Source organism: Gymnogyps californianus, unplaced genomic scaffold (genome assembly GCF_018139145.2).
Source record: "Gymnogyps californianus isolate 813 unplaced genomic scaffold, ASM1813914v2 HiC_scaffold_58, whole genome shotgun sequence".
NCBI classification, from domain to species: domain Eukaryota; kingdom Metazoa; phylum Chordata; class Aves; order Accipitriformes; family Cathartidae; genus Gymnogyps; species Gymnogyps californianus.
In genome coordinates this window covers 213,636-229,150 of record NW_026114451.1, presented here as the reverse complement: position 1 = coordinate 229,150, position 15,515 = coordinate 213,636, and the positions used below count along the sequence as shown (strand labels likewise).

Below are 15,515 nucleotides of genomic sequence, written 5' to 3'. Positions count from 1 at the left end.
GTCCTGCATGAAAAGCAAACACCAAATTACTGAAAGCAACAGTTCATTTAATTTAACAGCTAACTGGATTTCTTTTGCTGCTACCAGAGCCTATTTAATAAAGATAAGCTAAAAAAAAAAAAAAAAAGTAACACTGTGCAGATAAAACATGGTCACAAACTTTAGCTACTGCACTAGAAAAACATAGCTGTAATTGGGAGTGTGTTGTGGACTTAGATAAGAGGAAAAAAGACAAAGAAGCTACCTTAAACTCTGGCAGAAAAGCAGAGAATTAGGCTTAATACAGTGGGACATAAACAGCTTTGACAGGAAATAATTTGACAAATCAAATTCCTTTCCACTGATAGCTATTTAAAAGTTATATATGGATATATACTTATTTAATACACATCAACAACATGCCTAACTGTCCATCAGTTAGTCAGAACATATGCTTAACCTTCACAAAGAAGCAAAAAAAAAAAAAAAAAAAAAAAGGTGAAAAGATGCAATAATTTTATAACTATTGCAGCGGATTCGAGGAGATGCAGCGCTGCAAACTACCTCGCTAGAAGCGACAAAGATCACTTCCTTATGGATAAAACCTGAAGAAGTCAAAGTCTTATTCAGGAAGAGCATCAGATCCTGTTATTAGGAAAATCAATTTGCAAGCACTGTTTCTAATAAGCAAACGAGCTTTTAAAATAACAAAACTGGTAAAGCTGTGATACCATAATTAAACTCTGTTTAGTGATTAAGTGTTGTCTGCCAAATAACAGGCTACCAAATAAAAGCATACATTGTCCTATTCAGTATATAAGAGGAAGGATATATGGTAGAAACTAAGACTTCAGACAATTTGATGAAGGGCCCCTTTGTGTAAACTTTGTACAGATAGAGCAAGCAGGCCTGCATACCAGAGATGAGCAAGTCTGCGTACCAAGGACAAGTAGGCCTACATACCAAAGATTAGCAAGTAACAATACGTGATAAAAGGGCAAGATGTTCCTCAATATCAGTATTGTACTCCCTGGCTCTGCTGACTGAATTACAAAATGAGCCAAACCCGGAGAAGACCTTCGTAACTAAGGGAAAGGTAAAAACGGCAGGGGGAAGCACGACCACTGACTCAATTCAAGACTGAAGAAACTTGCCCCCCCACACCCGTAAGGAGCATGCGTGCTAATCTACATCGCAAGCGGAGTTAATTTAAATACAGCTGACCAGTAATGAATGAAATGTTTATCACTAGCCAATGAGTGTAAACTTAGGCGTGTTTTTACTAATTGTTACTAATTAAATAACTAGATATAAACCCTGTAATAATGGTATGTGGCATGCACGCTAGGTGGAGCGATCCCCGTGCATCCGGCGCCGTAATAAAGAATGCCTGCTTTCTAAAACTCCAAATTGAGTCTTAGAGAGTTTTTCTCACCAACTTTTACGGTAACAGCTGGATAATACCTGGATACTAAATCCTGCAGGTTTATCTAGAAGTCTAAGAACTCGGATAAGCCTGGAAACAGAGAATGAAAATCCAAACCCCAAATGACTGGGGAAACAGCTAGTGCTATTAAGGGTTTAAGGTGTGGTGTTCCAGAAAAGCAAGATAGGTTAGAAGCAGAGTCCTATATATGACCTTCATCCATCACGGCATTCATCCACCCATCTGCAAGTCAGTACCTGGGAGACTTTCAAATAAAAACCAGTGCCAGTTAATTCTCTGTCCATATGTGCAGTGCTTGCTTATTAGTCAAATCCTGCTGTTCTTTGTGATCTGCTGGCTGTTGTATGTTTTAGTCCTAGGGTATCTCTATGCTGCTGAGATTACTGTTGATGTTTCTGATCTGGTAAAGTAAACCTGACTGGTGGTCAGGCATTAGGTAGGTAATTAACTCCAGCATCCTCTGGGAGAAGTAACACAATGAATAGACAATCAACATACCAAAACAATACTCTACCTGACGACAATACACAGAGTGGCTCATTTTGCAAGCAGCTATTGTTAAGAAAACTATATCCAGAGTAATTAAATTGTGATTGTTTTGTAAGTAGCTTCAAGAAGTCCTGTGTCTGCCACAGAGGGAAGATGTTTTAAATCTTTTAGAGGGGCATATGTTACAGTCACTGTATATTATTAGTGTATTTTTAATAACTGTCTACTTACAAAATAAAGAGTTTCTGATGCAATGACTTTCTGTTAGTACTGAGGGAATAATAGTTAATGATAATTGTTATCTCAAATTCCTGATGGATCAAAAGACAGCTCCAGTTTGAAGTCTTGGTGTCATTATTTGATGGTCTTTTTAAATGAATCACAGTACATCAGCACCACAGCAATACAATATAACAATAGCAATACCATAGAATATACGTTCTTCTGTGTCAGTTTACTTGGTGGTGAACCCATGCTGTGAAGTGAACAATACACAAGAAACCATCAACAGTTACAGGTCTGACTTTCATACCATAACAAACCATGCCAGTCAGCAGAACACACAGTTGAGCAGCAGAATCATTTCAAATACTTCTGCAGGTGCTCTCCACTGAGATCTGCTCAGAGATGAGGAGCTCAAACTATTTCAAAAACTGGATTAATTATGCTTCACACCAGCAAACAACTTTCCCCAATAACAGCAATGAAGGTTTGCAAGCTCTTTAAATCTGTTTGCCAGGGGAGGCCTTCTCTACCCAGACTTTTTGCTTAATAGCTTTGTTATGGTTAGCAGCTGGCTTGTTTCAAGGAGATCCCTTACTCTCATCCTGGATGTCACTGAAATCTCCTGGCTTGCTCAGCAGCACTCACTTGCTTCCAGGAGATACTAGCATTAGACAGACATGAAGGGGTAGGAGAGCTGCATCTGTATTTTTTTAATTTCTCCAAACTGGAATTAACATTGAAACCTAGGTCCAGAAGAAACATGAACTTTATACTGATGAGACATAGCACAATTTCCACAGCCCAATGCACTAGGAGACAGTAGCAGCAACAAGAAAAAACCAGATGAACTACACTTACAGTGAGCACAACAAGAACAGTGGGATCTTCACATCTTCTGACCACTACTTACTTACAATACTGGCAGTACTATGTTTTAATAGGACTTAATTTAAAAGTGTCATGGTTTAACCCCAACCAGCAACTAAGCACCATGCAGCCGCTCGCTCACTCCTCCCCCCTCCCAGTGGGATGTGGAAGAGGATCGGAAAAAAAAGTAAAACTCGTGGATTGAGATAAGAACAGTTTAATAACTAAAGTAAAATAAAATATAATACTAACTAATAGTAATAATAATTGTAATGAAAAGGAATATAACAAAAAAAAAAGAAAAGAGAGAAATAAAACCCAAGAAAAGACCCAAGTGATGCACAATGCAATTGCTCACCACCCGCTGACCGATGCCCGAGCAGCAATCTGCCCCTCCCGGCCAACTCCCCCCCTGTTTATATATTGGGCATGACATTCTATGGTATGGAATACCCCTTTGGCTAGTTCAGGTCAGCTGCCCCGGCTATGCTCCCTCCCAGCTTCTTGCACACCTGCTTGCTGGCAGAGCATGGGAAACTGAAAAATCCTTAACTTAGGATAAGCGCTACTTAGCGACAACTAAAACCTCAGAGTGTTATCAACAGTATTCTCACACTAAATCCAAAACACAGCACTGTACCAGCTACTAAGAAGAAAATTAACTCTGTCCCAGTCGAAACCAGAACAAAAAGTCAGTTGTATCTGCATGTAACTTACCACTTACTCCTTCCTCTCCAGTCCCTAAACTAGTAGAAGGTGCTCTGAAATTGCTAGAACAGTTTCACTTTACCCAAAAGCAAGACTAAATAAAAAGTTTGATTTTAGCAAAAAGTTTCTATTTTTCTACATGTGACAACAATCAGAATAATTGAAATACTGTATTATTTTCCTTTCTGTAAATATCAGTTTTCTTTAAAAAAAAAAAAAAAGAGAGAGAGAAATTCAGAACCCTGCTTTATCTTTAGCTTTCAGCATTCTCATGTTTCACCATGAAAACACACTAAGGCTTCGTTCATTTACAAAACTAGTCCTCCTTTCCCCAAAATCCAGTCAACATAGACTGTAGCTAAAGCAGAATAGCACAGAAGCTGCATATGAGATATTCTTCTTTGCTTAAAATAGATTGTAGTAAGCCAGTACTCATTATCACCTACATCGGACAAAAAACACAGGATTAAAGTTAAAAATCCAGGGAAACTAAAGTTGATGATACACACACACAAATGCCTCCAGTGTGATTCAAAGCCTAACACAACTAAAATATACCGTGCAAACAGCTTTGTTCGTTACTATACTTCAATGTAGCTAGCTAAAGTACATCTATCAAATGAAATTATCTGATGCAAGCAACAAGTACTAATGTAGTGAGAGCAGAATATTAGCAGTCAGCACTCTAACAGTGTCTGCCTAGAAAGGTCTAGGCAGACCTAGAAAATCCTAGAAAAAGGATTACAAGTGGAGGTAAGACCTCCTTGGCCTTAAATTTTGTTTTAGGCAATTTCATCATGTAATCCCATTCATAAATTTATTGAATCCAACAGGAAAGGTCATGTTTGTCACTGACACACTTAGTGGATGATTCTTCAGGAACCCTCATGTTGTGGTATGTATGGCCAGCATGTATTTCTCTTCCCATTCCATGAAGAAAACACCTCTGACTGATTTAGATGACAACACAGGCTTTTCAGTTTTCCTTTTTGCTAAGCCAAGCAAGTAATAGTCTTTTAGTCTTACACAAAAAGCTCTCACATTCTATCCTACTAGCCTTTCCCCACGTGATCCCATCTGAACACATATGGCCACAAAAGCACGCAGTATTCCAGATGAAATCTAACCAGGACGTTGTACAGTGGCATGGAATCTTCCCAGATTCAACTGAAAATTACTTCCTTTATACATTTTCAGAGATTTGATTTTCAAAGCTACACTGGACTGGTCCTTGCAAACACCATCTGATCCAGAAAATGCAGTCAGGTCCTTCCTTAAATTCCTTATAACAGGTGAGTCCAGAGCTTACAGTAGACATTTCTGTTACTGGTCCTCCAGCACAAAATACTGCATGTTGCTATGTAATTTTGTACTTTTTTATTCCAATCTTCAAGATCATTCAGTCACCTCAACACAGTTTCCCAATACTGATCCATACTGGATGTCTTCCAACTTTACATCAGCTACAGTAATTTTATGCCAATGTCACTTATGAAAAGATTAAAAAGGTTTGGCCACAAAACCAAAACCTGAGGACTCTACTGATAACCTCCGCTCCCAATTTATAATATTTCTCGTTTTAGCACAACCCTCATCCTCTCCCCTTTAAACAATTTCCTACTTATCTTGCAATTCTTGTCCTAGTACCTGTCATCTTAGTGGCACCACATGAAACATTTTACTAAAATACAGACAAGTAAGATTTACAGCATTGCTCCTAACAGCTAAATCTTGTTCCTACAGCAGATACAATTAAACAGCACCACTCGTGACTATTAATCATTAGGGGTTAGTAGCATCCACAGGAACAAGTTCCTGTGACTGCTGAGGTGGGACTACCTGAATGCCCTGACTTGCTGAGATTATAATTATTCACTTTGCAGGCTGGGTGGTGCAGATGACCTGCCTACACAGCAGCAGGCAGTCAGCTGGAAAAGCCCATTAGCAACCAGGGCACCAGATGTTGTCCAAGCTGATGCTGCAACCCTTCCCTTCCCACAACTCTGAAAGTATCCACAGTTCATGCAAAAACTAAAAGGATCTTTCATCAGGTTTAATGGCTTCCAGCCCAGATACTAAAGGCAAAGAATGTCCAAACAACTAACCTAAGACAGTTACTAATAATGACGAAGGTTTGAACCCAAAGAAATTACACTGGTATAGATTTGTTTTCTATTTTTATAAGAAAGAGAAAGACTTTACATAGCGAAAGCTGAAATTATTCTTGAAATCTTTTATGATCTTTACAGGTATGCATAAGGCATAGTGGGAGACTTCAGCTGCAAACTAAAATCTGACTTTCCACCAACACAAGTTATCTCTGCAGCTAGCTTCAGGTCCTGCACAGAGGAAAAGAGCATCAAATGTATTTTATTAGTAATTAATGTATGTAACAAAGATATTATATATCTGTTGAATACATCATCTTTTTCCTATCCCCTTTTTAACCAGTCTCAGACCTTATAACTCTTTGTGTGCTATCAAGCCTTGGACTACTTACTGCTCTGATAACTCTTTACTATAGCCCACGAGCCTTCACTGTTCCTGTTGCTTACAAATGAACCTGTCCCTTCTTTGATGGGTGCTACTCATGCACTATTTGCACCCTGCACAATGTATTTACTTCATCAGCATGGTGCTATCTCACTTCCTCTCTCCCTCCTATCCTACCATGTGAATCTGAGAATGACTGAGATGGTAAGGCTAACAATTAAAAAAAAACCCTTTCTTTATGTAAGTACTCAGTGTTTGTCCAATTCAGCTTGCATCTGTAAAGATTAATAACAGACTCCTGTGTAGAAACAATCCTCCATTATTTCCAGAGCAAACAATGAAAATGGAAGGGGAAGAGGATAAAGTTCATTGAGATCTAAATATGTCTCTCTCATGTGTGGCAATCATCATCATACTAAACTTGGGCCACTGGTCCTCCTCAAAGAATGTCTATTTAAACTAGAGAACAGCCTGTGCCTTCAATTCAGTCCAAACCTGTGAGAAAAGCAGGACTACAAGAAAGAGCATGGGTGTAAAATGCACCTCGAAGAAGTACAATTATGTTCAAGAAGCTTTTCTTCTGAAACAGAGCAATACTGCTCACATCTGATCTCCATTATGGATAACTCAAATCCAAATTGTTATGATTACCTAGTAGCAACCTGAGCTCTTCAAGGAGACCTGAAGTAATGGCACATTGTTTCTGAAGGTGCAACCAGACCTCTAAATGATTGCTCTGCAGATACCGAAGATGAAAACATTCTTGAGCAAAGCCACAGATATTGGCATGAGTGCTTGTGGGGGGTTGACCTTGGCTGGATGCCAGGTGCCCACCAATCTGCTCTATCACTCCTCTTCAACAGGACAGGGGGAGAGAAAATAAAATGAAAGGCTCGTGGGTCAAGATAAGGACAGGGAGATCACTCACCAATTACCGTCATGGGCAAAACAGACTCAACTCGGGGAAATTAATTTATTGCCAATCAAATCAGAGTAGGATAATGAGAAATAAAACCAAATCTTAAAACACCTTCCCCCCACCCCTCCCTTCTTCCCGGGCTTAACTTTACTCTCGATTTCTCTACCTCCTCCCCCCCTGAGTGGCACAGGGGGATGGGGGTTGCAGTCAGTTCATCACACATTGTTTCTGCCCCTCCTTCCTCCTCACACTCTTCCCCTGCTCCAGAGTGGGGTCCCTCCCACGGGAGACAGTCCTCCATGAACTTCTCCAACGTGAGTCCTTCCCACAGGCTGCAGTTCTTCACGAACTGCTCCAGCATGGGTCCTTTCAACAGGGTGCAGTCCTTCAGGAACAGACTGCTCCAGCATGGGTCCCCCATGGGGTCACAAGTCCTGCCAGCAAACCTGCTCCAGTGTGGGCTCCTCTCTCTCCACAGGGTCACAGGTCCTGCCAGGAGCCTGCTCCAGCAGGAGCTTCCCACAGGGTCACAGCCTCCTTCAGGGCACATCCACCTGCTCTGGCATGGGGTCCTCCATGGGCTGCAGGTGGATATCTGCTCCACCATGGACCTCCATGGGCTGCAGGGGGACAGCCTGCCTCACCATGGTCTTCACCAGGGGCTGCAGGGGAATCTCTGCTCTAGTGCCTGGAGCACCTCCTCCCCCTCCTTCTTCACTGACCTTGGTGTCTGCAGAGTTCTTTCTCTCACGTATTCTCACTCCTCTCTCCCGGCTGCTGTTGCGCAGCAGGTTTTTTCCCTTTCTTAAATATGTTATCCCAGAGGTGCTACCACTGTCGCTGATTGGCTTGGCCTTGACTAGCGGCGGGTCTGTCTTGGAGCCGACTGGCACTGGCTCTATCAGACATGGGGGCAGCTTCTGGCATCTTCTCACAGAAGCCACCCCTGCAGCCCCCCCACTACCAAAACCTTGCCACGCAAACCCAATACAGCATTAATGCAGTGCACTCTATGAGAGCTCATAACATGCCTTCACTCACCTTGCTTCAATTGACACAGAGAATGCATAGCACTTCTTTTGCTCTTGGAGATGTGAGGTCTTGGGGAGAAAAAACAATACCACAGGTAGCTTAAACTAATGGTCCAAATAAAACTCATCTCAGGTATGGGATGCAAGCAAAGGTAACTATGTATTTTGCCTGTTCTCCCAACAAGGAATGAATTAACGTAAAAGGGAACAGGTTGTTTGTGGATCCAAGGGTGTCCTCACAAGGGATGAAAATACTGACTTCAGATACCTCTGAGGCACCAAAATCCCAAGCAACACAAACAATCTTATTAGGACTATACAAGAAGGGCCCAGGATAACATTGAAGATTATCAAGATGATGATTAATAGAAATTGATCCTGGGTAGATTTTGAAGAGTCTGACAGACAATCTTGATTCCCTTCAACTTGAATAGTCTATAATAAAGGGATAAGGACCTGCAATAACGACTAAAATGGGACAAATATGAAGTCAAGAACCTAGTCCACTTAAATAAGAGCATGTAATGGAACTATTTTCAGTAAGGGCAACAGCAGGCTCTCCCCAGAGATGGCTAGCAGGGAGTACCCTGACAGCAGGGAGTACAATAGTGGTATACAGTACCCTAAGAGAAACAGATCTGGCAAAGTAGCTTTGATAGTATGAAACCAGAAGCCAAAATGGTTTTTAAAAGGCATGAGCAATCAGGGTCATGTATAATCTACCCATCTTTCCATCTGAATTACTCAAACCACAGCAGGTTATGTACTTCATTTTCCTGCTTCATGGAATCAGGAAGGTGCCCAACAAGGAACCTCTGGGCACTTCCTTTCCAAAACCAAAGCAGAGTGACTTCAGAGTATGTCCAGACTTTGAAAGCGGCCTCAGAGATCTCCCTTCTAATCTCTCACCTTGAAGCAAATGTGATCATTCTTAAAACTATATCAGGAGATAGGCTGTGGCAGGGCAATCTAATGCTTACCTGACATATGAAGTCCAAGATCAATTAACTTTCCAAGACATGAAAAGACAGGAAAATGTAGTCTTACAGCATATGGACAGAAATAATTGAATATCATAATTTCTGGCCTAGAATGCTGTAGAAGTATACATCACTATGTCTAAGCATATTAAAACAAGTCCCAAGAGGGTAATCCCTAGTCCCTCTGAGACTTGGAGCTTGTAGTCCATGCTCCTGGCAGAAGGTCTGGTGAAGGCTGCAAAATAAACACTTCTGATTTAGGGAACTTTTCTGGTAGAATCTCACCATTCCCAGCTACTTTGCAGATGTAGTCAAAAAAGACCTTAAAATCATCCAGCTGGACAGCAGGTTCTCTCAATGGAGTCACGGAGGCCTCTCTGACTTGGAGTAATCCCTCCCAGCCAAGGATTGCCAAGAGGAATAAAGCCAGCAAGCAGTACAGCACACACTGTCCCTTGTCACATCACTCTGCTGCACTTAGCAAAAAAAACCAGGCCTTCACTATAGGCTGCCACAGAGAGCAGGAAGGTGAGTTGAGTGCGCAGATGCCAGTGCAGGTAAGACTTGGTGGCTCTGACAACACAAGAATGCAGCATTGCTAAAAATCCACAATCTCTCTTAAGACCTAGGTTACCAAGGATTTATGTACATTAAACGCTTGACACACTGAACTTCTACTGTACATGTAGATGAAAATTCATACTTATGTGGCTTTGCTGTGCTTTTAACCACAAAATTTGCACTTTTTTATTTGTGTGAATCAGGATCACATTCACAGTGCCCAAATTAAAAAAAAAAAAAAAAAAAAACCCACCAACACACACAAACCAACAAAAACTTGCCTACCAAGTCAACTCTAAGCAGTATCTAATTGATCACTAGAGAAAGCAGAAAACCTGTCAAGGGTGACTCTGAGCATGCTCTAACTTCAAATCATCCCTTCAGGGGACTAATCTAGGCACACTAGCCAGCTGAGCTAGGAGCCAACTGCTGTGCAAATATTTACTGTAATTAACTATACGTAGAGGCAGACTAATAACAGAGCCAGCCATACACATGCAAATTTTCAGCACAGATGAGATTTCCTAGTGCTGCTGAAGTGTTCGGCACACATACCTTGGGAGAACGTATCAGCATAAGAGAACCTACTATATCCTGGGTAACTGGAGGAGTTGCCAAACTTCCACAATAGGTTTTTGAATACACAATGCATACTGCTGAGTTTAAGGAAAAGGCACAGCTTACACTTATCTGTCTTAATCCTTATACTATCAGTTTTCCACCATCAAAGATGCTTGTCAACAGCTTTGACATCAACATTATTATTCCCCCTTTATGGTTTGAGAAACCTACTTAAAAAGATGAAACAACTTGCTGAAGGCACGAGTCCACTGCCAGACAGGAACTCTTCAGCATTTATCAAATATCCAACTTATATTCAGGTCCCAGGTCACGTGTGCTGCTTACTCAGTACTTCTGAAGCCTGCTGGGGATCGCTGGTCTAAGCCATCAGTTTCCAAACCGGTGGTATAGTCACTCGTAGCAGCAGACATGCTAATTCTCACAGCAAGCATTGCTATTGCTTTCATCACATCAGCACAGCACAACTAAAGCCTCTTTCTATGGTGACTACAGATCCCCTGTTCAAAGTGGTGACTTCTGCATTTGGGGGGCCCAGAGAGGGATCCCAAACATTCCAACATTTCATTCTTGAGTTTTAAAATACTCTGCACCATGATTTTCTTTGTTTGTTTGTTTTAAATGCTATGCTGCCCTGAACTCTTTACAAATCTTCATGTTCTTGTCTGGATTCCTGATTGTGATAGCCTGCTGCTCAGAGTGAGAACCACCACCATATTTTCTCTAATAACATTGCTACCACAAGAAAACTGGAGATACCTTACTAAACTCACCATCCTCTTGAAAAAATGCAGCTGAAACTCTGCACCTTCTCTTTTAGCATCCATCTGAGAGCAGTTCTACAAAGTATTCAGTGTCATTGCCTGTAAAAGGATTAGTGTGGGGCTTTAATTTTGGTGTATAGTTACAGCCAATGCCCCAAAAACATAAGAGACATAAATGTTTGAGGAAATGTGTTTTGATATGTGTCATGGTTTAACCCCAGTCAGCAGCCAAGCACCACACAGCTGCTCCCTCACTCCCCACCCCGCTCCGCTCCCAGTGGGATGGGGAGGAGAATCGGGAAAAAAGGTAGAACTCGTGGGTTGAGATAAGAACAGTTTAATAACTAAAGTAAAATATATTATTAACAATAATAATAATGAAATATAATAATAATAGTAATGAAAAGGAATACAACAAAAAAAAAAAAAGAAGAGGGGGGAAAAAAAAAAAAGGAAAAAACCCCCAGTGATGCACAATGCAATTGCTCACCACCCGCTGACCGATGCCAGAGCCGCGCTCCACGCCTCCTGGCCAACTCCCCCCTGTTTATATACTGGGCATGACATTCCATGGTATGGAATACCCCTTTGGCTAGTTCAGGTCAGCTGTCCTGGCTGTGCTCCCTCCCAGCTTCTTGCACACCTGCTTGCTGGCAGAGCATGGGAAACTGAAAAGTCCTTGGCTTAAGATAAGCGCTACTTAGCAACAACTAAAACATCAGAGTGTTATCAAAATCATTCTCACACTAAATCCAAAACACAGCACTGTACCAGCTACTAAGAAGAGAGTTAACTCTGTCCCAGCCGAAACCAGGACAAGATATTTTAGCAATTTAATAATAGCAGTAGTAGCATAGATATAAAATCACCTGCGTGAGTTGAGAGAGGTGAATGAGGCCGAGGCAGAGCTGGAGACTGGCCATTGCCCATCAAACTCTTCCTGTTGCTTGTTCTACAACTGTGGCAAAAGGAGAAGAAAGAAAACATTAGCATCAGAAATACAGCATGTACCACATATGGACATTTTGAGATTTTGCTACTTTGTTCCTTCATTTCCCAGTCTCCTATTAAAAATCAGAGCTATTGTTGTTTTTGTAGGACTCGTTCATGTCCAGGAAGTCTACGATCACACTGGATAATGGAAAAGACAGTAGTTTACAAAGAAAATGCACCATGGATACTTTTCAGGCTCGCACGTTCGCCATCCTGTGCGAAGACCAGCATTCCCCTGTAGAGTCATTTACAAAATGGTCTTCCCTGTCTGCAACTTGTTTCTCTGCCATACACTTTTTTATAATATATAAAAATATACAAGCATAATGTGAAAAACAATCTCAGCTTAGAATCACCATTCAATGATTAAACCTATTTCTATTGCATGAACTGTAGCTCCAAAACACATGCCATGAAGAGCAATGATTTATCAATCTGAGAATGATACAATAATTATAAATCATCTGTGCCTTCTGTCAATGGAACAGGTGATGCCTAAGAAGATGAATGCATTTTTTTACTCATACATTTTTCATTTGCAAAGCCACTAATATTTCCCATATCACAAGATTATTAGGCAAGATAAATAGTAAATTAACACATCTATTAATCTTGGGAAAGGAGACATTTTTCTTAAATACACCATACCATTTTAAAATATTTGTTGGCAAAGATGTTTTTCTTTTTTTCCTCTTTCTGCTATAATGAATATTCTCACAAATATAAATCCCCAACACTGCAAACATTCATGCACAAGGAAAATAGTATCTTGAAGCCAAACAGACTATAACTGTATAAACTTAAGTGCATATGCTAATGTTTACAGCACTACAATCAGAATTTTTTTCTGTAAAGGTTTAGAAAAACTCAATACCACTAAAAGGGGAAAAATTTATATATTAAAATATTTTCATTAATACAATAAGTTCCAACAGAAGCAGATTCAGATCATATTATAGACATCATAGATGTCTCTAAAGATAAATTTTATAACATTATGGTCTTTATATAACAGCCATAAAGCAAGACTAATTAGTCTTGATATGGTATAAGTTGAATAAAACACAAAAGAAAGGACAGAGTTTAATAGCAGATTCAAAAGCAATCCAAAGTAATACTGAAAACAAGGAAAAAACAAAACAACAAAATAAACAAAAATAAACAAACAAAAAAACACCCAAAACCAAAAGCAGAGGAAATGTTAAATATGAAAGCAGTAGAGAAGATATCTGCAATATGCAAAAAAGGTCAAACACTAAGACCAGTCTCCCCTTGAAAAACATTTTGCAAAGCAGCAATAGTGCCATTCCCAACTATTTAATGAGTTAATGCAAAGTTCATTTGCATTAATTGCACAATGAATTGCCATATCACTTAATTATTATAATCAATTAAACAATGAGTTAACTCCTGAGTATATATTTATCATTACCACAGATCTATGTAAGAAAAGAAAGCACAAAATTATTGCAAGATTTACATTTAGAGCACAGGAAAAGTCAAACAAAACTTATTTAAGAGATATACTGCAATTTCTAAGCTGAACAAACAGGGAAAACTTTGTAAATGTGAAATTATATACATATGTTTTTAGGAATCTGTCTAGATTAAGCTCAGTTTACTACAAGTATTTTTAATGTACTCAGCATTTAACCTACGCAACTTGAGCAAATATTCCATATTTCATTAGACAATAATTTCAAAGTTGTATTGTTTCACCCCATCTCTAAATTTTGTCCAACTGAAGAATCATGTTCAATTCTTCTCTTATCTAAGAATGGTCCAAATTCTTCCTTTTGGCTTCATGCAACGTCATTGTATTTTTGGTAATTTTTTTTCATATCATACTATGACAAGCCTCACTATCTGCTACACTTCTTTTTAAAAGCTTGATTAACTGTTCATTTGCAATTCTCCAAGCCAAACCTGAATCCAATAGAAACTTCTGGTATTCATTAGAAATTTGTTAAAGACACACAGATTGCAGCTATCCATGATGATATCACTACAGCATCTGTGGTGCAGGCTGGGGTTGAGAGACCCCTTATGTGACTTTAAAGCAGCTTTGCATAGACAAAATTTGGGCTCTAAAGGATCATCACATCTCCTGTCACAAGGAGGACATACATTTTAAGCATCTAATCCCTGGATATGTTCTCAGCAAAAGAAATTTCAAAGGTAGTGGATGATTCTCCTTTTCTAACCAAAAAAACATGACTTTCAACAAATGCTAGACCCTGTGCACCTGTCACTGATTTTGCTACGAAGATGATTCCAGATACAGATATATCGGTATCATTTGCCCTTAACTGCAGAAATTGAGAGTTTTATCACTTTTGCCAGAATTTCCTATGTAAGTAAATGACTGCCTTGTAATTCCCTTTTACATTAAAATTCAAACTTCATATTTTTCAGGTAAAGTTAGTGCAATTCTTTTTACAAATCATTATCAAAGATCTCTAATTCAAGCTATCATGATTTTTTTGTTGTTATTTAAAAGAATTATTTCTGGGGACTAGGATGGCATTATCTTTAATATCAAGATCTTACTTAATGAGAAAACTTTCCCCCAACTGCCATTTCAAAAAAATCTTTGCTATTTACTCAGATGTGGCTGCAGCTGTATGAAGAATTTATCTTTTAATCACACTCAAGTGAAATGTTCTATTGAGAAACAGAAAATAAAAAAATATGAAGTCTCCTCTATTTGTCTCACTAGTAAGGTAAGATGTAAATCACTGCATGAAAGGACAAATCCATCCTAGAGCTCTTGCTGTAGCTTTGTTTTTTTCAGTTCTGTTTCACAAAGACTTTGAAACAATGTGTCCTGGTTTCAGCTGGGACAGAGTTAACTCTCTTCTTAGTAGCTGGTACAGTGCTGGGTTTTGGATTTAGTGTGAGAATGATGTTGATAACACTCTGAGGTTTTAGTTGTTGCTAAGTAGTGCTTATCTTAAGCCAAGGATTTTTCAGTTTCCCATGCTCTGCCAGCAAGCAGGAGTGCAAGAAGCTGGGAGGGGACATAGCCGGGGCAGCTGACCTGAACTAGCCAAAGGGATATTCCATACCATAGAATGTCATGCCCAGTATATAAACAGGGGGGAGTTGGCTGGGAGGGGTGGATTGCTGCTTGGGCATCGGTCAGCAGGTGGTGAGCAATTGCATTGTGCATCATTTGTCTTTTCTTGGGTTTTATTTCTTTTTTTTTCCTTTTTTTGTTATATTCCTTTTCTTCATTATTATTATTATATTTCATTATTATTATTATTTAGTATTATATTTTATTTTACTTTAGTTATTAAACCATTATCTCAACCCATGAGTTTTACTTTTTTTCCTGATTCTCCTCCCCATCAGTGGGAGGGGGAAGGAGTGAGCGAGCAGCTGTGTGGTGCTTATTTGCTGGCTGAGGTTAAACCATGACACAATGTTATCCATCCTGTATAACCCGTGAAACACAATTCCTCCCCCAGAATAATG

At 39.7% G+C, this 15,515-nt stretch overlaps 1 protein-coding gene across 1 annotated transcript in view; it reads right to left on the bottom strand.

The window, feature by feature from the left end:
• Window positions 1-15,515, bottom strand: part of LOC127028997 (microtubule-associated serine/threonine-protein kinase 4-like) — a 119,910-nt gene that overhangs the window by 101,406 nt on the left and 2,989 nt on the right. Inside the window, 2 exon segments of the mRNA XM_050914677.1 lie at window positions 11,814-11,816; window positions 11,912-12,000. Of these exon segments, the coding sequence (XP_050770634.1) occupies window positions 11,814-11,816; window positions 11,912-12,000 (92 nt within the window).